At 45.6% G+C, this 20,858-nt stretch overlaps 1 protein-coding gene across 3 annotated transcripts in view; it reads left to right on the forward strand.

Moving 5' to 3' along the window:
* FBXW10B (F-box and WD repeat domain containing 10B) overlaps positions 1-20,858 on the forward strand; it is a 33,717-nt gene that overhangs the window by 10,927 nt on the left and 1,932 nt on the right. Inside the window, exons 8-14 of one of the 3 annotated variants that reach the window (XM_047089969.1) lie at positions 2,900-3,021; positions 7,169-7,317; positions 8,290-8,432; positions 11,232-11,390; positions 13,276-13,544; positions 14,847-14,918; positions 19,650-19,696. In XM_047089969.1, the coding sequence (XP_046945925.1) occupies positions 2,900-3,021; positions 7,169-7,317; positions 8,290-8,432; positions 11,232-11,390; positions 13,276-13,544; positions 14,847-14,918; positions 19,650-19,696 (961 nt within the window). The remainder of the gene's footprint in view (positions 1-2,899; positions 3,022-7,168; positions 7,318-8,289; positions 8,433-11,231; positions 11,391-13,275; positions 13,545-14,846; positions 14,919-19,649; positions 19,697-20,858) is intronic. The other 2 variants (XM_047089971.1, XM_047089970.1) reach the window with 2 other exon arrangements.

The raw sequence follows: 20,858 nt of genomic DNA on the forward strand, positions 1-20,858 counted from the left end.
TGATTATATCTTTTGTCCATTTTTCTATTGGGGCTCCTCTAATTTGCTTCTTGATTTGCAGTTCTATGTGCTTTCTTCTAACTTTTAAAAAAATATTTATTTATTTTTGAGAGAGAGAGAGAGATAGAGAGAGAGACAGAGCATGAGCGGGGGAGGGGCAGAGAGAGAGGGAGACACAGAATCCGTAGCAGGCTCCAGGCTCTGAGCTGTCAGCACAGAGCCCGATGCAGGGCTCGAACTCACAAACTGTGAGATCATGACCTGAGCTGAAGTCGGACGCTCAACCGACTGAGCCACCCAGGCGCCCCTGTGTTTTCTTCTATATATTAGTCCCTTGTCAGTTTAAAAATTGCAAATACCATCTTCTATTTCTTCATCAACCCATTAACTTTGCTTATAGTGTTCTTTGTTGAATAAAAATTCTGATATTGCTGTAATACGACGTATCAGTTTATCCATTGTTTTGACTTGTGTCGGTGAGTCATTCTAGTCCTAGGTCACAAAGACGTTTTAAAATATTTTGTCCTATTAACTTTATTTTTTAAATTTATTTTCCAAAGTTTATTTATTTATTTTAAGTAATCTCTACACTTAAGGTAGGGCTTGACCTCATGACCCTGAGATCAAGAGTCGTATGTTCTTCCGACTGAGCCAGCGAGGCGCCCCTTGTCCCATTAACTTTATAGTTTGACTTTTTGCATTCAGTTCTTTGAACTATTTGCAGCCCAACTTTGTATGTGATGTTGGGTAGAGTTTCCATTATATTTATTTATTTTGAAAGAAAGTGAGCAGTTTCCCCCACAGTGGTTATTTAGTCAGGAACCTGCCATTTTCTCCACTGACCTGTGGGGCCATCTTTATCATATGGTGATTTCCCCACATATAGATGAGAATGTCTCTGTGAGCTCTCTCGTAGACTCTTGGTTTGTTTTTCTGTTCTTGCATCAAAAACATCTTCTAAAAAAGACAATTCCTATAGAGTAGTTTTAGGTTTACAGCAAAGTTTGAGAGCAAAGTACTGAGATTTCCCATTACCTTGTGCTCCCCACATGCACAGCCTCCCCGGCCAGAGCGGGACATTTGTTACAACTGGCGAACCTCCACTGACACATCATAAGTCACCCCAAATCTGTAGTTTACTTTAAGGTTCACTCTTGGTGGTGTACATTTTATGAATTTGGGCAAATGCATAAAGACATGTATCCATTGGGGCGCCTGGGTGGCGCAGTCGGTTAAGCGTCCGACTTCAGCCAGGTCACGATCTCGCGGTCCGTGGGTTCGAGCCCCGCGTCAGGCTCTGGGCTGATGGCTCAGAGCCTGGAGCCTGTTTCCAATTCTGTGTCTCCCTCTCTCTCTGCTCCTCCCCCGTTCATGCTCTGTCTCTCTCTGTCCCAAAAATAAATAAACTTTGAAAAAAAAAATTAAAAAAAAAAAAAGACATGTATCCATCATCATGGTATCATATAGAATTATTTCCATTGCCCTGAAAATTCTTGGTGCTCTGCCTAGTCATTCTTCTCCTTTCCCCCCCACACCTGTGACTGATGGTAAGGCCACAGGACCTTTGGGAGTATTATATATATATTTTTTGTTGTTTTTATTTATTTTTGAGACAGGGAGAGACAGAGCATGAATGGGGGAGGGTCAGAGAGAGGGAGACACAGAATCTGAAACAGGCTCCAGGTTCTGAGCTGTCAGCACAGAGCCCGACGCGGGGCTCGAACTCATGGATCGCGAGATCATGACCTGAGCCGAAGTCGGCCGCTTAACCGACTGAGCCACCCAGGCGCCCCCCCTTTGGGAGTATTAGAAGAAAAAGCTTAGCACATTCGAAGGAAAACAAAAGAAACACGTATTAATCGTTTATTATGTACCAAGTCTCATAAGAACTCTATGAGGCAACTACCATTATTAGCCTCAATTTGCAGATGAGGAAGCTGAGATACAGGGTGGTTCATTAGCTCCTCTAAGATCATACAGCTAGTAAGTAGATGATGGACTGGATTGGACTTCAGGCAGCCTCACTCCAGAATCTACTACCTTAACATTACATTTTTGCCCTGTCATAAAAGCAATCCGGGTGAAATGCGAGTCTGTATCACCGACAGTTGAGAGACCTCAGGCAAATTTGCTTATTAAAGAACAGTGTGACTCATACCTCTGTTCCCGTAGATCTCTAAGATATGCTTTAGAAGTACCCATAAGATGTTTTGGATCCAAATAGCTGAAGTAGATTGTTCTGTTGTTCCTGTTTGAAGACCACCTCTGCTGTTGAATGGGTGCCATGGGTTTTAAGCCTGGTGGTCATTCCAGAAACCTCTTCCAACGTAATACCAACCAACATTTATTACGCATTTCCTACACGTTGATCGCTGTTCCAGTGTTACACGAATCAATGCAGGATTTCTCAACTTGCGGCTGGAAAGTACCTTCTGTGGAGGCTGTCCTGTGCACTGGAGGACATTTAGCCGTACCCTTGGACCATAGCACCGGATACATTAGCAGCTCTCTCCCTACTTGTGACAGCCAAAAATGTCTCCAGACATTGTCAAATATCCTCTAGGGGTGGAAATCACGCCTGGGTGACCATCATCCATTTTGTATATTTAATTCTTTACCAAAAACCCTAAGAGGGAACTATCATTATTATCATTTCCATTTCACCAATGAGGAAATGACACTTACACGGAAATTAGGTAACTTTCCCAAAGTTACACCTAACGGGTGCTGCCGCTGGAAATCAAATCCAGGCCTCTGACTCTGAGCTTAACCCTGAAACTTTGCTGCCTTCCAGCAAACTGTTGATCTAAGGGAACTTGTGTGCCATTATGATCCCTTGGGCCCTCAGAAAAATCTCAAAATCATTTCTTGTTTTTTGTTTTTGGCCTGATTCCTGCAGATACTGGGATCTGAAAAGTGGGGCTTGTATACGAATCTTCAATGGCCACCAGGGGACAGTCACTTGCATGGATTTATATATGAACAAACTTGTATCTGGAGCAAGAGATTGCCAGGTGAAAGGTGAGACAGAAATGCCTTACACTTTCTAAGAAGTTTCCCCAAATCCATGGGTTGTCAAAATACTTGTTTAGCTCATTTCTGTAGGAAGACATTCTTTTACTCATCCATCCATCCATCCATCCATTTACTTCACAGCTATTTGCGGAATACCTACAATGTGCTAGACGCTGTGCTAAGTGCTAAAAAAAATGAATATGACCCTGTTCAATATGGCTTTTTATTTCCTCAAGAGACTTATAATCTCATAATGGAGACAGATACATAAATATACAATGGAGGATATCATAAATATGTGAATAGTAACTGCCACCATTTATTGAGTACCAAGTTCGTGACTGACGTCGGTGCTTTACATATATTATCGTATTCAACCCTCACAAGAAGCCTGTGGCTTGGATGCAGACGAGGAATCCAAAACTTGGAGAAAAAAACAGCTTGCCCCAGATCAGAGCCACTGAGTGGTGGAGTGGGGATGTGAACCCAGGGCTGTCTGACTCTAGATCACGCGCTCCTAACCAACACGCGGAGTTCTAAGGGACCACAGAAATAAGAGTGAGGCAAAGCACCACAGACAGGGTGCTGTTTGAGTGTGGTCTTGATGATGCGTCGTTCTACAAGCGGTGGAAGAATGAATGCCATTCTAAGCAGAAGGGACAGCATAGGCAAATTTGCAGAAGGTTGAAGAAAATGGTGTGTTTGGGGAATTTCCCCTTGCTGGGTACGGCTGCAGTAGAGCGTGTGGTGTCGGACAGAAGGCTGGTTACTTTGTTTGGGGCCAGATTATCAAGGGCCTTCTGCATCCGGGTAGGAAGTTGACCTTCATCCTATAGAATGCAGGAGGCTATAAATGCACTCTGAGCTGTGGACTGACATGATCAGATGTGTTTCTGAGAAAGATGACTGTAGTCATAGTATGGAAGAAGGTTGGAGGGAGGGGACTGTGTGGAGATGGGGACAAGTGAAGACAGTACCCAGTCTGGAGAACTGCGGTGGTATCTTCAGAATAGCCAAGAACAGGCAAGTGTGAAGAAAGTCAGGTGGCTATGAGTTTACATGAGGTGACAGGAGGGCAGATAATGAGGCCGGACTTTTAAACTCAGGTCACTGGGTATTTGGAAGTGCCATTAACGGCAATAAGGACCACAGGGGAAGAGTAGGGTGGGGTGAGGAACGAAGGGGGAGAAGCTGGCTTCAGTTTTGGACCTCTTGAGTGTGGTAGGCAGAATAACGGCCAACCGAACACGTTCACCTCCTAATCCCCGGAAACTGTGACCGTGTCACCTTGCACGGCAAAAGGGACTTTGCCGATGTGATTAAGCTGAGGACCCGAAAAAGGAGAGACAGCCCTGGGTTATCAGATGGGTAATCACACGGGTCCTTAAAAACAGAAACTGTCTTGTCCGTGATCAAAAGGAGATGTGACAATGAGGAGTGCTCAGAAACATGCGACGTTGCTGGCTCTGAAGATGGAGAAAGGGGGTCATGAGCCAAGGGATATGGGTGGCCCCGGGAAGGTGGGACAGGCAAGGATACGGATCCCTCCAGCCCCAGAATCTCCATAAGGGAACACAGCTCTGCGGACACCTTGATTTTTTAGCCTTGTGAGGTCACATCAGGCTTCCGTCAGATAGTACATTTGTGTTGCGTTCAGCCGCTAACCTTGTGGGAATCTGTTACAGCAGCAATAGAAAGCTAATACACTGGGTACGGGAGTCCCAAGGACACCCAGGTGAGGACTACAGGAGGCAGATGCAGGTGTGAGTTGCCACGTGAGTTGACTGCACCATAGGTCTGGGGCTCCAACTGCATTGGTTTGGTGGTTATCAATTGGAATGAACGGTGGAGACGCCAGGCGTGGAGATTTCCCCTGCAAAGCACGAGGAAAGAACGAAAAGCGAAGGGAGGCGAGGGACCCAGGAAGTCACAGCCGTGTTAGGTGGGGGCAAAAGGGGCAGGAAAGCGAAAGCGGAGTGATGTTCCATATGCCGGCACTCAGACCTGCTTAAGAAACTTTACTCCCCACCTCTTTGCCCTCCTTGACCTGACCGGAAGTTCTCGTTGCCACGACTGCGTTGAGGAGTAGAGCAGACGGCATGAAAGGAGGAGAGTTTGGAGATGGAAGGGCAGACAAGGCCTCCAGATTTGAGAGAGTCTCGGGGGGCCCCCGGCAGGGCTACAACTAGGACAAGGGGAGCTAGGCTCTCACCTCGGGTGTAAAACTTAAGGGGGCACCCCAAACTCCTGGTGATCAAAGATACCACATTTTCACACAATATCTAAAAGGCAAAAATTAATTCACAAAATACATGATGGAAAAAAAATATCCCAAGATCTCTCTCTTCCCCCTAATCCTAGTCTCAGCCTCCTGGCCTACCTGTTCCCCCTGGGTTTCCCCCAATGAATCTTTTCCCAACGATTCCCAATGAATCTTTTAATTCATCCTTCAGCCTTCTCCCCCCACCCCCCTTTTTTTTTTAAGATTTTATTTTTAAGCAATCTCTACCCCCGACGTGGGGCTCAAACTCACAACCCCGAGGTCAAGAGTCACACCCTGTATTGACTGAGCCAGCCGGGAGCCCATCAACTTTGTGCTTTCTAATTGGATAAGAGGCCAATGTATATGGAAAAAACAAGTGAAGAAAAGCGTACTTACAGAAGTTAGGGTTGATCTAGCGTTTGTGGTTACGAGCATGGGTTCTGGGGCCAGGCTTTAAGGGTCCGAATCCCAGCTCTATCTGCTTGCCATCTGCGTGATCTTGAGCAGGTTACTGAACCCCTCTATGCCTCAGTTTCCTCATCTGTGTAGTGGGGAATAAAGACAGTAGCTGTCTCACGAAGACGAGTTAATATACACCAAGCACTTCCAATGGGGCCTGGCTCGTCGTTAGTGCTCTACGGAGGTATCGGCCGCGGTCATTACTTGGTCTTAGGTTGTACACTCTGTTGCCTGAGAGGTACTTTGGGGCTGATGGGGCCAACTTTAACGGTCTCATTCCCGAATCTGTGGTGCCTGCTTCCAGTTTCTTCCTTTAAGGTCTATTCTCCCACCTGCTCATCTATTTTCACACCTTCCCAACACTCGCAGGATGGTGGGTGGTAGAAACGTGAAGCCTGCCCCCAGCTGTGGCCGTCTCTCAAGTAGTAAAATCCAGAAGTCAGATTCAGAAATCGGTTTTTTAAAAGGAATAAACAAACATTAAAATGGTTTCAATGTTGATTTATTTTTGAGGGGTGGGGGAGGGGCAGAGAGAGAGAGACAGACAGACAGACAGACAGAATCCGAAGCAGGCTCCAGGCTCTGAGATGTCAGCGCAGAGCCCGACGCGGGGCTCGAACTCACGAGCTGTGAGATTGTGACCTCAGCCGAAGTCAGGTGCCTAACCGACGGAGCCCCCAGGCACCCCCAGAAATATGGCTAAATGTATATAAGGATAGACAACTTGCTTTTCCTTTGGACATAGAAGGGGTGAGTCAGGAGAATGGTATCTGGAAGGAATAATGCCATGAAACACGTGCCGTGATTTTCCTGAAATCCACTCAATAGCAAGTATTTTTCAGGCTCAAGAAGGAGGCTTATTAGTGAAATAAGTCATACAGAGAAAGACAGATACCATATGTTTTCACGCTTATGTGGATCCTGAGAAACTTAACAGAAGACCATGGAGGAGGGGAAGGGGAACAAAAAAGTTAACAGAGGGGGAAGGAGGCAAACCATGAGAGACTCTTAAAAACTGAGAATAAACGGAGGGTTGATCGGGGGTGGGGGGGGGCGATGGGCACTGAGGAGGACACCTGTCGGGATGGGCACGGGGGTGGTATGGAAACCAATGTGACAATAAATTTCATATTAAAACCAACAAATAAATAAATAAAAAAAAGAAGGAGGCTTATTAGAGATGAGCTGTCTAGCGCTTGGACCCCAAGGCTGAGTTGTCGGGTTAGAGCCAAGGTCTCTGCGTTGCTGGCTCTCTCAGGGACCCACGGTCAGGGAGTTCTGTGCTGCAGGCTCCTGGAGCTGTTGGTGAGCCTGTAGGGGTGCTGGGCCAGGCGGAGGCCTTCTAGGGTCTCCCTTGATGGGCGTGGCTTCTGTGCTGGGCTGTAGAACTCCACCATAACCTGCCTTCGTGCCCCTCCCCACCCCTTTCAGAGTGGGATGTCGAGACAGGGAAGTGCCTGAAGACGCTTAAACACAAAGACCCCATCTGGGCCGCCAGGATCAATGACAACTACATCGTGAGCAGCTGTGAGCGGGGGATAGTCAAAGTGTGGCACGCTGTCACGGCCCAGCTGGTAAAGGTGAGAGAGCAGTGGGCTGGTGGGGGCGGGGAGGGGGGAGGGGGTACCGATGGTCATGGATGGGAGGAGACTCACGGTCTCCCCCATAGAGCTCTTCAGACCATCCTGAAGCTACCATGTTAGAGTCACCCAAAGGGTGGTCCTGAAGAATTTTAGGGGAAACTCCCCTCCCACTGCCCCCCCCCACCCCAAAAGAGGGCCATTCTGAGACTGTGGAGGGTCAGGGATCATGTGACTTACGTTGGCATGCAAGTGGTGGTAGCAGGCTACGTTCTGACTCAGTATGATATACGGGCTCAGGGTCTTTTGACAGTGGCTTTTCCTTTTCCAGAACATTCTACCCTGACTCTTGCATGGGGTGAGGACATGAGCAAAGTCACAGTAGTTTTTCTCCTTACTCTCTGGTGAAAAGAGAATAGTGGCTGCTCTTGAAAGCGACTGAATGCTCACACGCACCCAAAGTGTTGCTAGAGTTGAAACCTCCTGGCTCTAGTGGGCGGTGGTGAGATACATTTGTGCCGGGAACACAGGAGCACAGCGAGAAGCTGCTGGGCCGGCTGGTGCATTTTCTTCCCGCCAGTATTGTTGTCACCATGGTCTAACCGGCAGTAGCAGGCACGGGGAGGCCCCAAGTGTCCTGCGGTCCTGGCAGGGACCTGGGGTTGGAACACACCTGACCCTTCACCTTGTGGCAGAAGACGATGGTGAATTCTGGCCCTCTCTCGGACTCCAGGAAGATGAGGCCTGCCCCAGCCACAGAGCCGTCAGGAGCAAGGCTCTCCTTAATCATTCCTTCACTGGGGAGAGAGCTCTGGAGAGAGGGAGGCATGGACACCACTGGCTTTTTCAGAACAAAAGCAAAAAATGGCGGAGTGTGTTGGGATTCATCCAAAGAAGCCTCCAGCTTTGGCCTTGGAGGACTCACAGTCTGAGTTGCAGATGGGCTGAAAACAGAGGCATCTTCTCTTGCAGACTCTCATTGGCCACGAGGGAGCCGTGAAGTGTCTGTGCTTTGACCCGTGGCATCTCGTCTCAGGAGGTGCAGATGGCCTGGTCATGGCCTGGAGCATGGTGGGAAAGTACGAGCGGTGCCTCATGGCCTTCAAGCATCCGAAGTAGGTGCCAGGAAAGCCCTGGTTGATGGATGTGGGAATCTCTCCTTTTCCCTCACAGCCTAGATTTTGTAATAACGGTACTAGATGTGGGTTTCGAGAAGTTATTGAAATGTTAGGCTCATGACACATGTGACACATTTATATCCGTTATCAGACGACATTAGGCGCGTTCAGGGTGGAATGGCCACACGCTAACATCTGTTTATGAATATTGGCAGAGCCATCCCAAATAATGCCAATGCCAGTAAACTGAAAATTCTTGGAGTTGGTCTTTACCCCAGGCCTCTACTTAAAATCATCCAAGTGCCAAGGATTTAAAAATAACCAAGGGGTTAAAGAAGGAGCTTTCTTACAAGTCTGCTGGCTACATTCTATTCCAGGACGGCAAACGTCTCATTTTACAATTCCAATCCCAGTTTAGTGGTGGCGGCTGCTTGGAGCCAGTGGAGAAGTAGTCTGAGGTCACGTTTGAGGTTGTTTGGAAAGGATCTTGTGGTCAGTTAACGCTTCTGCCACGGCCACGGGTTTTTATAGGCTGTGCGACGTCACTCTTGTACCGCGTGAACAATGCTTCTTCCCCTGCGTGCATTATAAAAAACTCTAGGGAAACAAGATGCTACCCTAGTTGACTCAGAGAGTGAATGGATCTTCTAGGGGACCTATCAACGAGAGTTATTTGGTAAAATATGGCCCTAGATTTCCTCGTGTCTTCGTAGGAACCTCTTGAGCCGGCACGCTGGCCTTGTGGGAGGTGGAAGGGGATTTGAGTTACATGTGTGTGTTTACTCTTTGTGGTGTGTGACCGCGTTATTGGTGAGTGGGTGCTGGGAAGGGCTTCTGTTCAGTGATTTATCTGGGGTTATCAGTAAGCCTCTTAGCATGTTGTATGGATTATCAAAACTTACGAAAGGAAAGAGTCAAGCTTTAGGATGTCGCCTGAAAATTGTAATTATATGTTTTTATTTTATTTATTTATTAAATGTTTATTTATTTATTTTGAGAGAGAGCGCGCGAGCACAAGAAGGGGAGGAGCAGAGAGAGAGGGAGACACAGAATCCGAACCAGGCTCCAGGCTCTGAGCTGTCAGCACAGAGTCCAATGCGGGGCTCCGACCCATGAACCGCGAGATCATGACCTGAGCCCAGGTCAGAAGCTTAACCGACTAAGCCACCCAAGTGCCTCTTATTTTCACTTTTAGATGGGGCGACCAGTTGATCGACTGATCTATCCATCACAGGAGCCACATTGACCTCTTTGCTGTCCTTTGAACGTGCTAAGCATGCTGTAGCTTTCAAGGTCTTTGTTGTTTCTGTTTTGCTAGTGGTTGGGGCCTTGAAATGTCTTAATCTGACCCGCGGATCTGACCAGGGCTAAGGCCAAATGGTATGGGGTGAATGTCATTCTGTTAACACATTATATCAATAATCATACTCCAAAACCTGAGCTGACACTCACCTTTTCATCAGATATTTATTGAGGACCTTCTACGAGCTGGGCCTTGTGTTAGGTGCTGGGCATGCAAAGATGAGTAAGAGACGGGTTGTGGGACTTTAACAGTGTACCTGAGGTTTGTGTATGTGTGTGCGAGGGGAGGGGAGATGATGGAGATAAAGGGTGGTTTTGTGGAGAAGGTAGCACATGAGCAAGGCCATAGACGGACCTGGATGGGTACAGATGGCAGGGATCCAAGGACTTCCTTGACACATAAGATCTAACAAATTGGTGGCATCAGATTCCACTTAAAGAAAATTTTTAAGTTTATTTATTTTGAGCGAGAGCGCACGAACTTGAGCAGGGGAGGGGTAAAGAGAAGGGGAGAGAAATAATCCCAAGCAGGCTCCGAGTTGTTGGCACGGAGCCGGGTGCGGGGCTTGGACCCTCGAACCACGAGATCAGGACCTGAGCCAAAGTCGGATGCTTAACCGATTGAGCCACCCCGGCGCTCCCGAATTCAACTTTTTAGTATCATTAACAGGAATGGGGTAATTACATTTTGTAGCTGAATACTCCACACGTCTGGAGGCCCGCTTGGCTGCAGCCGTTGTGGGAAGGTTTTGTGGGAAGCATCTACGTCACCTGGCCCTCTCTCTTCTGCTGGTCACCACCAAAGGGAGCTCACACATTTCGTCCCTGGGTAAAACTTTCCTTCGGGACGTTTCACTGGAAGAATGCAAGCCGCTCATTTAAGATCCCAAAGGAACTGCTTAAACACTGGGTTTTTGCTTCCTATAAAGATGATCATTTCCCCATGTGTGGATTTCTTTCTTCACTGATGCTAGGGACGCCTGGCTGGCTCCATTGGTGGAGCGTGACTCCCGATCTCGGGGTTGTCGGTTCGAGCCCCACGTTGGGTGTAGAGATCACTGAAAAATATCTAGTGATACTATCTGAAAAGGCATCAAAACAGTAAGTTCTCAGCATGACTTTTTCAGAAGTCATTAGCTAGGAACCAAAATGTAAGAGAAAAGCGTGATCACCTCTGGATCAGACCCCCCTCCTCCCCGCCCCGGCCAAAAAACCCCAAACAAATAAAAAACAAAACAAAAATGCAAAAGCACAAAACCTGTGACAGAAGCCTCTGTGTTTCGCCACCTTGTGGCACTGCGACCGGACTGCAGGAAAAATAACCGCGGGATGGGAGGAGAGAGGACAGCCACGTCTTGAAGGTGAATGGCTGGCAAACCGGTACGGCAGTCATGACCGCTGCCTCCCCACCGTACACAAAATACCCCACGCTACCAACACACCCAAACCTTCCAGCAACACACGGGTACAGCCTGCCGCTCTGTTCTCTTCCAGGGAGGTGCTTCATGTGGCTCTTCTCTTCCTCCGGGTCATCAGCGCCTGTGCCGACGGCAAGATCCGCATTTACAGTTTCCTAAATGGGAACTGTCTGAAGGTGATGAAAGTCAATGGCAGAGGTGACCCCGTGCTGTCCTTCTTTATTGAGGGCAACAGGTGGGTGGTAGGTGTGGAGGTCAGAGCCGTGAGCAATTCTGTTTGGATAATTTTCTGCTCCCCTGGGACACCAGCCTTGGCTTTCCTGGCAGGAGGAGAGAGTGGGCAGTGCTCTCCTCCAATTTTGGCGGTAGAGGGTAATATTTTGGCGGTAGAAGCGTAATATTTTGGCGGTAGAAGGGTAATATTTTGGCGGTAGAAGGGTAATATTTTGGCTATACAGAGGTAATATTTTGGGTAATATTTTGGCGGTAGAAAGGTAATGGTCTTGCGGGGGACTAATCGGACTTTGCACAAAGCTTAGCAGTCGGGGTTCACATTGCTCTTAATTTGTTCCGGATGTCTGGGCAAGTCAGGCCGTGAGTACAGTAAGGCACTGTCGTGAACGTGTAGACCCTGCTTGGCTCCCTGGCCCTGCCTTCTCTGACCATCTGTCTCTGATGCCCACTTCTTCTTTTTTTTTTAATGTTTATTTATTTTTGAGAGAGAGAGAGAGACAGAGCGTAAGCAGGGAAGGCGCAGAGAGGGAGACACAGAATCCGAAGCAGGCTCCAGGCTCCGCGCTGTCAGCATAGAGCCCGACGCGGGGCTCGAACTCACGAGCCGTGAGATCACGACCTGAGCCGAAGTCGGGAGCTTAACCGGCTGAGCCACCCAGGGGCCCCTTCTGATGCCCACTTCTAATGCAAGGAGACTTATGGGAGGGTGGGGGATGGCTATAGCGACGGGTCCAGTGTCCATTGGGGAAGAACTGAGCCGGTGGGTTTACAGAAACCAGAACAATGACTAATTATATATAGTATTACACTTGCTATATGCTAGGTTCGGGGTGATATTATGTGAAAATACCCAAATAGAATTGTCTTTTACACAGATCACTTGAGACATCAGTTAATCTCCCTGAACCATATTGCCTTCCTTTTTTTTTTTTTTTTTTTGGTAAAGAACAAAAACCTGATGTTTTATTAATTTATTATTATTTTTAATTTTTTTTACATTTATTTATTTACTTGGAGAGCGAGAGAGTGGGGAAGGGGCAGAGACAGAATCCTGAGTAGGCTCCGTGCTGTCAGCCCGACACGGGGCTTGATCCCATGAACCACGGGATCGTGACGAGAGCTGAAGTCGGACGCTTAACCGACTGAGCTACCCGGGTGCCCCACAGCTGTTCTGTTTAAATTTAGGGCATGGTCACAGACTTGGGGGTAATGGAGGGACAGAGGGAGCAAAGTCCTCTGTTACAGTTTTCCTCATCCCCATCACAGCAATAGAAACATGGTATTTGGATACTGTGCTTGAGAAAAAGAGTGAACTTCAAGACGGTGGGGTGCAGAGTAGCTAAGTTTTCTGCGTTGGGCACCCTAGGAACTTGGTACTCACTCCGTGAATGGAAATTCACTTAAAAATATTTTAACTTGAGGGCCGCCTGGGTGGTTCAGTCGGTTAAACGCCAGAATTCGTCTCAGGTCATGATCTAGCGATTTGTGAGTTCGAGCCCCACATCGGGCTCTGTGCTGCCTTGGGTCCTCTGTCCCTCCCTCTCTCTCTGCCCCTCTCCCACTGGTTCCCTCTCTCTCTCTCTCCCTCTTTCAGAATAAATAAACTTAAAAAAATATTTTAACTTGGAAAGTGAAGTAATCAGAACATATGGCCGCGCTTACACTTAATTTTAAAGGAAACGACCCTCACCGCCCCGCCGGCTACCTTTCATCACTCCAGATCCTCCAGTAGCCGACACCATCCTGCTTGTACAGTCTCTCCCCCCGGCGCTGTTCCCTTGGCCTCGGCATCGGACACGACCGTGATTGAAATGCCTTATTTGGAGGCCCGGGCAGTGGTGGCCTTCACGCTCCTTTTGTGGGCGATCTTGTTGCTTTTCTTCCAGGATGGTGATCAACACGGAGAGCAATATTCTCATGTTCCAGTTTGAGAATGTAAAGTGGCAGTACTCCCTGGACAAGGCCAAACAAAAGAAGAAGGAGAAAGAAGAGGACAGGGAAGAAAACAGCCTTGCCGAAGTTCTCTCCAGGTCTAGCACTCAGGTTTCCAGCCTGAAGGACTCGTTATCCAGTCAACAAACCGTGACCCAGGAGTCCCTGTTAAGTAAACCATGCAGGTCCCGAGTTTTCCGGAGGGCAACCAGGTTACCTACAGGTAAGAGAACTGAATCCCAGGCCACCTCAGTGTACCCGATAGAGTGGATGAGAAGGTGGCAGGGTGAGTTTCTTTGTAGGGAAAGAACGAGCATACAAGTTGGGGAGGGGCAGAGAGGGAGGGGGACACAGAATCCGAAGCAGGCTCCAGGCTCCGAGCTGTCAGCACAGAGCCCGACGTGGGGCTCGAACCCACGAACCGTGAGATCATGACCTGAGCCCAAGTTGGATGCTTAACTGACTGAGCCACCCAGGTGCCGCAATGATTTATTTTATTTAAGTTCATTTATTTATTTTGAGAGAGAGGAGAGAGAGAGAGCGAGAATGGAGGAGAAGCAGAGAGAGAGAGAGAGGGAAAGACAGGATCCCAAGCAGGCTCCACACTGTCAGCACAGAGCCCCATGCAGGGCTCAAACTAAGGAACCGTGAGATCATGACCTGAGCTGAAATGAGGAGTCGGATGCTTAATCCACTGAGCCACCCAGGAGCCCACCAACGATTTCTTGATAATGTAAATCTTCACCTTTAAGGAAGGTGGGAGCCCATTCTTTTTGATTCACCAACTGGTTAGCCAACTCAAGAGAATCTCCTGATTTTCAAGGCCTAGGTTTACAAACGTATTAGAATCTTTGTACAGTAGATAACTAATATCTACTATATACTTGCCATGAATACAAAAAAGCAACCAACATCTGTGCCCATCCAAACATACATTCCATAATTATTTCCTTAAAACGGAGGCAAGATATTATTGTACCACAGAAAAATGAGCTATGCAGAATGTATCACCTCGAGAGCCTGATTGATAACATGCGTACCCAGAAAATATTAGTTATAAAGCAGATACGTGTGTGTGTGTGTGTGTGTGTGTGAGAGAGAGAGTGCTGTTGGGAATGCTATTTATAAGACACACAGAGAATAAATTAGGAGTGAGCTACAGTAGCCAGACTCCTTCCTTTTACCTGTCCCCGATTTTGGCATGGGTAACTGGATCCCCAGATCTAAAGAGAACATCAAGAGATCACGTCCAGGCACACACTACAAATGATCAGCTCTCTCTTGAGGAGACCAAGAGGTTTAGGTGATGCTTAAAGCTTGGGAATCAGTAGGAAAAGTGGGTGAGAGGAAGGGCAGGAGGGGATGTAGATCTTAGGCTCCGGATGACTTACCCAGTGTGACACAACAACAAACAAGGTGATAGTCTGGGTGAAAAATCATTCGATGACCAGCTATGCGCCCCCCCCCCCATGTAGACCTAATCGAATTATATAATTACTATGACTTCCTCCTCAATCTTTAGTAGGAGTGTTAACAGAGGCACCTCAAAGTCAAGGAAAGTCAAAATCACCCCGAAGATACAGCAAGAAGAGGGCGAGTCCTGTTTGTAAGGAAACAAGGGGCATAGATGGTGGGCAAGAGAGTTTGGAAGCAAAAATCCTTGCAGGGGATATGACAAACGGTGATACTTTATTCTGGATCAGGGGCAGGATCCTCTCTCTCTCTCTCGCTCGCTCACTTTTCCCCATCTAGTTTTTCAGCAAGCCCATGACCTTGCTTATCTTTGAGAATTCAGAAGGGATAAAATGTCTGGCTTTTCTTAAGGGTGATTGGTTTTCCTTCATTGTTCCCTTACGCACAGCGTGAGAACTTCTGTAAGAGCTGCCTTTCCAGTTTTGGTCTCACAGCCTGCCTCCTCCCTGCCACTGAGACTTCTCACTTCTGGGACTATTGTGTCATCAGGAATAGAATGTCCCTTTGTTGTTTTGGAGAGACTGTGGTAAAGATTTAAAATGCCTTTCAAATATTTTTGGTTAATAGGATAGCACTTGAGTCAAACTCCCTGCAGAGACTAGCTTCAAGGTGAAGTTTCAGGAGGGCTCTACTAACAAGGGCTCTACTATATTCTTGAACATACGTATGTTTATGTACCTGTACAGGTATACCTGCAAGGGTAAAGTCTTAGCAGTGGCGTTGCCAGGACAAAGGATAACGGCCCTTAACAGTTAGAAAGGTATCGGGGCACCTGGATGGCTCAGTAGGTTAAGCGCCGCACTTCGGCTCAGGTCATGATCTCACAGTTCGTGAGTTCAAGTCCCATATCGGGCTCTCTGCTGTCAGCACAGAGCCTGCTTCAGATCCTCTGTCTCCCTCTCTCTGCCCCTCCCCTGCTCTCACACACTCTCTCTCTTAAAAATAAATAAACATAAAAAAATTGGAAAGATATTGATATCGCACCCCTATGTTTATTGCAGCATTATTTACGATAGCCAAATTATGGAAGCAACCCAAGTGTCCATCAGTAGAGGAATGGATAAAGAAGATGTGGGTTGTGTGTGTGTGTGTGTATATTTACTTGCATATATACATACACTATATACAAATATATACATATATATACCCCACATATGTACATTATATATATTGGTGCATACACACACACACACACACACACACACACACACTGAAATATTACTCAGCCATAAAAAGAATGAAATCTTGCCATTTGCAACAACACGGATAGATCTAGAGGGTATAATGGTAAGCGAAATAAGTTAGTCAGGGAAAGACAAGTACCGTATGATTTCACTCATATGTGGAATATAAGAAATCAAAGGAACAAAGAAAAAAAGATACCAAACAACAGACCCTTAACTATGGAGAACAAACAGATGGTTGCCAGAGGGGAGGTGAGTGGGGGGATGGGTGAAATAGGTAAAGGGAATTAAGAGTATGCTTATCTTTTTTTATTTAAAAAAATTTTTTTTTTCAACGTTTATTTATTTTTGGGACAGAGAGAGACAGAGCATGAACGGGGAAGGGGCAGAGAGAGAGGGAGACACAGAATTGGAAACAGGCTCCAGGCTCTGAGCCATCGAGCCCAGAGCCCGACGCGGGGCTCGAACTCACGGACCGCGAGATCGTGACCTGGCTGAAGTCGGTCGTTTAACCGACTGCGCCACCCAGGCGCCCCAAGAGTACGCTTATCTTGATGAGCACTGAGTAATGTACAGAATGGTCAAATCACTACATTGTACACCCGAGGCTAATATAATGCTGCATGTTGACTATACTGGAATTAAAATAAAAAAAAAATAATACAAAAAGAGGGGAACACTAACATAGCTGATTGGATTTGGAAATAAATTAGAAAGATATTGCCATAGTTATCCTTAAAAATGATATACCAATTTACAGTCCCACCAACAATGCATGAGAGCTCCCACCACACCCAGGCATGTCCAAACTGGGTGTTAGCCATCATTTTGTACTTGCTTATATGGTAAGTAAAAATAGTTTCTGCATTTCTTTGAGGTGGATCACTAACAAGCTAAATGTCCACCAGCGGGAAGTGATGAAGTAGATATGGAAAAATTCACACTATGGAATACTTGCTAACAGCTAAAAATTGTATCATGAGGACCTACATGTATTGACTTGGAAAGAGATCCATGATATATTATTATATGAAAAAAGACACCCTGGTGAACAATGAGTTATCACAATTCCTTTTTTAAAAAATTTGGGGGGTGCCTGGGTGGCTCAGTTGGTTGAGCGTCCGACTTTGGCTCAGGTCATGATCTCACGGTCTGTGGGTTCAAGCCCCACATTGGGCTCTGTGCTGACGGCTTGGAGCCTGGAGCCCGCTTTGGATTCTGTGTCCCCCTCCCCACCCCGTTCCTCCCCTGCTCGCACTCTGTCTCTCTCTCAAAAATAAAGATTAAAAAAAAATGTGAGTTTGTTGACACACAATGTTACATTAGTTTCAGGTAAATGACATACTGATTTGACAAGTTAACACATTATGCTATGTCCCCGTTACATTGCTATTACAATATCATTGACTGTATTCCTTATGCTGTGCCTTTTATTCCCATGACTTAACTCATTTAGTAACTGGAAGCCTGTATCTCCCTTTCCCCTTCACCCATTTTGCTCATTCTTCCCCCACCCCCTTCCCTCTGGCAACCATCTCTGTATTTATAGGTCTGATTCTACTTTTATTCGTTTATTGTTGTTGTTGTTGTTGTTGTTTTTTAAGATTCCACTTTTGAGTGAAATCTGGTGGTATTCGTCTTTCTTGGTTTGACTTGTTGCACTTAGCATCATACCCTCCAGGTACTCTCTGTGTTGTCTCAAATGGCACGGTCTCATTCTTTTCATGGCTGCTTAAACATCTTCATAATCCATGCATCTATTGTTGGACATCTACATTGCTTCCATATCTTGGCTATTGTAAATAATGCTATAATAAACGTAAGGATGCATATATTGAATTAGTGTCTTTGTTTTCTTTGGGTAAATATCCTATAGTGGAAATACTCCATACTGTTTTCCACCATGGCCCCACTGATTTGCATTCCTACGAACTGTGCACGAGAATTCCTTTCTCTCCACATTCTTGCCAATGCTTATATCTTGTATTTTTTATTTTAGTCATTCTGACAGGTGCAAAATGGTATCTCATTGTGGTTTTGATTTGCATTTCTCTGCAAATTATTAGAGATGTTGAGCATCTTTTCATGCATCTGTTGACCATCCGTGTGTCTTCTTTGGCAAAATGTCTATTCAGGTCCTCTGCCCATTTTTTAAATTGGGTTGTTTTTTTGGTGATGAGTTGTGTAAGTTCTTTACATATTTTGGATATTAACCCCTGGTCGGATAGATCATTTGCAAATATCTTCCACCCTTCAGTAGGTTACCTTTTTGTTTTCTTGGTGGTTTCCTTTGCTGTGTGCAAAAGCCTTTTATTTTGATGTAGTCCTGATGTTCTCCCCCCCGCTTTTTTTTTTTTTTTTTTTTTTGCTTTTGTTCCCCTTGCCTTAGGAGACCTAGGAGATATATCTAGAAAAATCTTGCTACAACTGATGTCAGACAGATTACTGCCTGTGTTCTAGGATTTTTATGGCTTCGGGTCTCACATGTAGGTCTTTAATCCATTTTGAGTTTATTTTTGTGTGTAGTGTTAAAGGGTGGTCCAGTTTCATTCTTTTGGTTGCAGCTGCCCAGTTTTCCCAGCACCATTCATTGAAGAGACTGTTTTTCCCCATTGTATATTCTTGCTTTCTGTGTCATAGATTGACCATGTAATTACGGGTTTATTTCTGGGCTCTGTGTTCTGTTCCATTGGTCTATGTCTCTCTTTCTTTTTTTTGAATGCCAGCACCATACTGTTTTGATTACTACAGCCTTCTAGTGTATATTAAAATCTGAATTCTGATACCTCCAGCTTTGTTTTTCTTTCTTAAGATGGCTTTGGCTATTTGAGGTCTTTTGTGGCTTCATACGTATTTCGGTGTTTTTTCTTCTAGTTTTGTGAAAAATGCTGTTGGTATATTGTTCAGGGATTACACTGAATCTGTAGATGTCTTTGGGAAATATGGATATTTTAACAATATTAATTTTTCCAGTCCATAAGCATGGAATACCTGTTTTCTGTCATCAATGTCTTATAGTCAATCCAATGTCAATTGAATGTCAATTGAATGTCAATTCAATGTCAATGCCAATTTCTTTCATCAATGTCTTATAGTTCAGAGTATAAGTCTCACCTCTTTGATTAAGTTTATTTCTAGGTATTTTATTATTCTTGGTGCAATTGAAAATGGGAGTGTTTTTAAAATTTTTCTTTCTGCTGCTTCATTATTAGTGTATATAAATGCTACGAATTTCTGCTACTAATTTTGCATCCTGCAACTTTCCGGAATGCACTCACTACTTCCAGTAGTGTTTTGGTAGTCTTAAGGATTTGCTATGTATAGTATCATGTCATCCGGAAATAGTGACAGTTTAACTTCTTTACCAACGTGGACACTTCTTATTTCTTTTTCTTATCCGATTGCTATGGCTAGGACTTCCAGTACTACGTTGATTAAACGTGGTGAGAGTGGACATCCTTGTCTTATTCCTGATCTTAGGGTAAAAGCTTTCAGTTTTCACCATGGAGTATAATGTTGGTTGTGGATTTTCACGTCTGGCCTTTATTACGTTGAGGTATGTTCTCTCTACCCCCACTTTCTTTTTTTTTTTTTTTTTAATTTTTTTTTTCAACGTTTATTTATTTTTGGGACAGAGAGAGACAGAGCATGAACGGGGGAGGGGCAGAGAGAGAGGGAGACACAGAATCGGAAACAGGCTCCAGGCTCCGAGCCGTCAGCCCAGAGCCTGACGCGGGGCTCGAACTCACGGACCGTGAGATCGTGACCTGGCTGAAGTCGGACGCTCAACCGACTGCGCCACCCAGGCGCCCCTACCCCCACTTTCTTGACACAATTCCTTTTTTAAATGTTTTTATTTTTTATTTTTGAGAGAGAGAGAGCGAGAGACAGAGCATGAGTGGGGGAGGGACAGAAAGAGTGAGACACAGAATCTGAAGAAGGCTCCAGGCTCTGAGCTGTCAGCGCAGAGCCCGACGTGGGGCTCAAACCCACAAATTGTGGGATCGTGACCTGAGACGAAGTCAGATGCTTAACTAACTGAGCCACCCATGTGCCCCAAAACAATTCCTTTTTCTAAAGGAGAAAAACTGTGTGTTTTCATATACACACATACACACACACACAGAGTGGTTGATTCTGGGATTAAAAAGGATAGTGGGGAAGATTTTAACATCTTAATTTTATTTAGTTTTATATGCTTTAGTAAAAATATTTAATATTTTACTATTTACTATTTTAACATCAATTTAACAATATTTAATCATCAACTCAATATTATAATTATTAAATACTATTTAATGTAATAATTTAACATTTAATAATTTAATAAAATATTATTTATTTAACAAAGTGGACAGGGAGATATTTGAAGCTTCATCCCATCTTAGTATGCCCATACACAAACATCTTGGGATAAAACCTATTTTGTCAAGGAAAATTATATGTTCAGCACACTGTTGCACTTTATTTGCTAGTTATGCATTGGTATAGTTTGGGGTACAGATTGTTTTTAATGTTTATTTATTTTTGACAGAGAGAGAGAGAGGGAGAGAGAGAGAGAGACAGTGCAAGTGGGGGAGGGGCAGAGAGAGAGGGAGACACAGAATCTGAAACAGGCTCCAGGCTCCGAGCTGTCAGCACAGAGCCCGACATGGGGCTCGAACCCATGAACCGCGAGATCATGACCTGAGCCAAAGTTGGACGCTTAACTGACTGAGCCACCCAGGCGCCCCACGTACAGACTTTTAATTGTCAGGTCAGACTAGACAATGACTTTCATGACTCAGTTATTCCTTTTGTAAAATGGGGATAATGCTTTCAGTGTATCTGTGAGGTACTGGAGGGAGTGAAAAGCCCAAGTGAAAGAGAGATAATAGATT

This window comes from Lynx rufus, unplaced genomic scaffold, assembly GCF_022079265.1.
Source record: "Lynx rufus isolate CCGP_SWC_20201006 ecotype Redwood Valley unplaced genomic scaffold, mLynRuf1.p SCAF_28, whole genome shotgun sequence".
Classification (NCBI taxonomy): domain Eukaryota; kingdom Metazoa; phylum Chordata; class Mammalia; order Carnivora; family Felidae; genus Lynx; species Lynx rufus.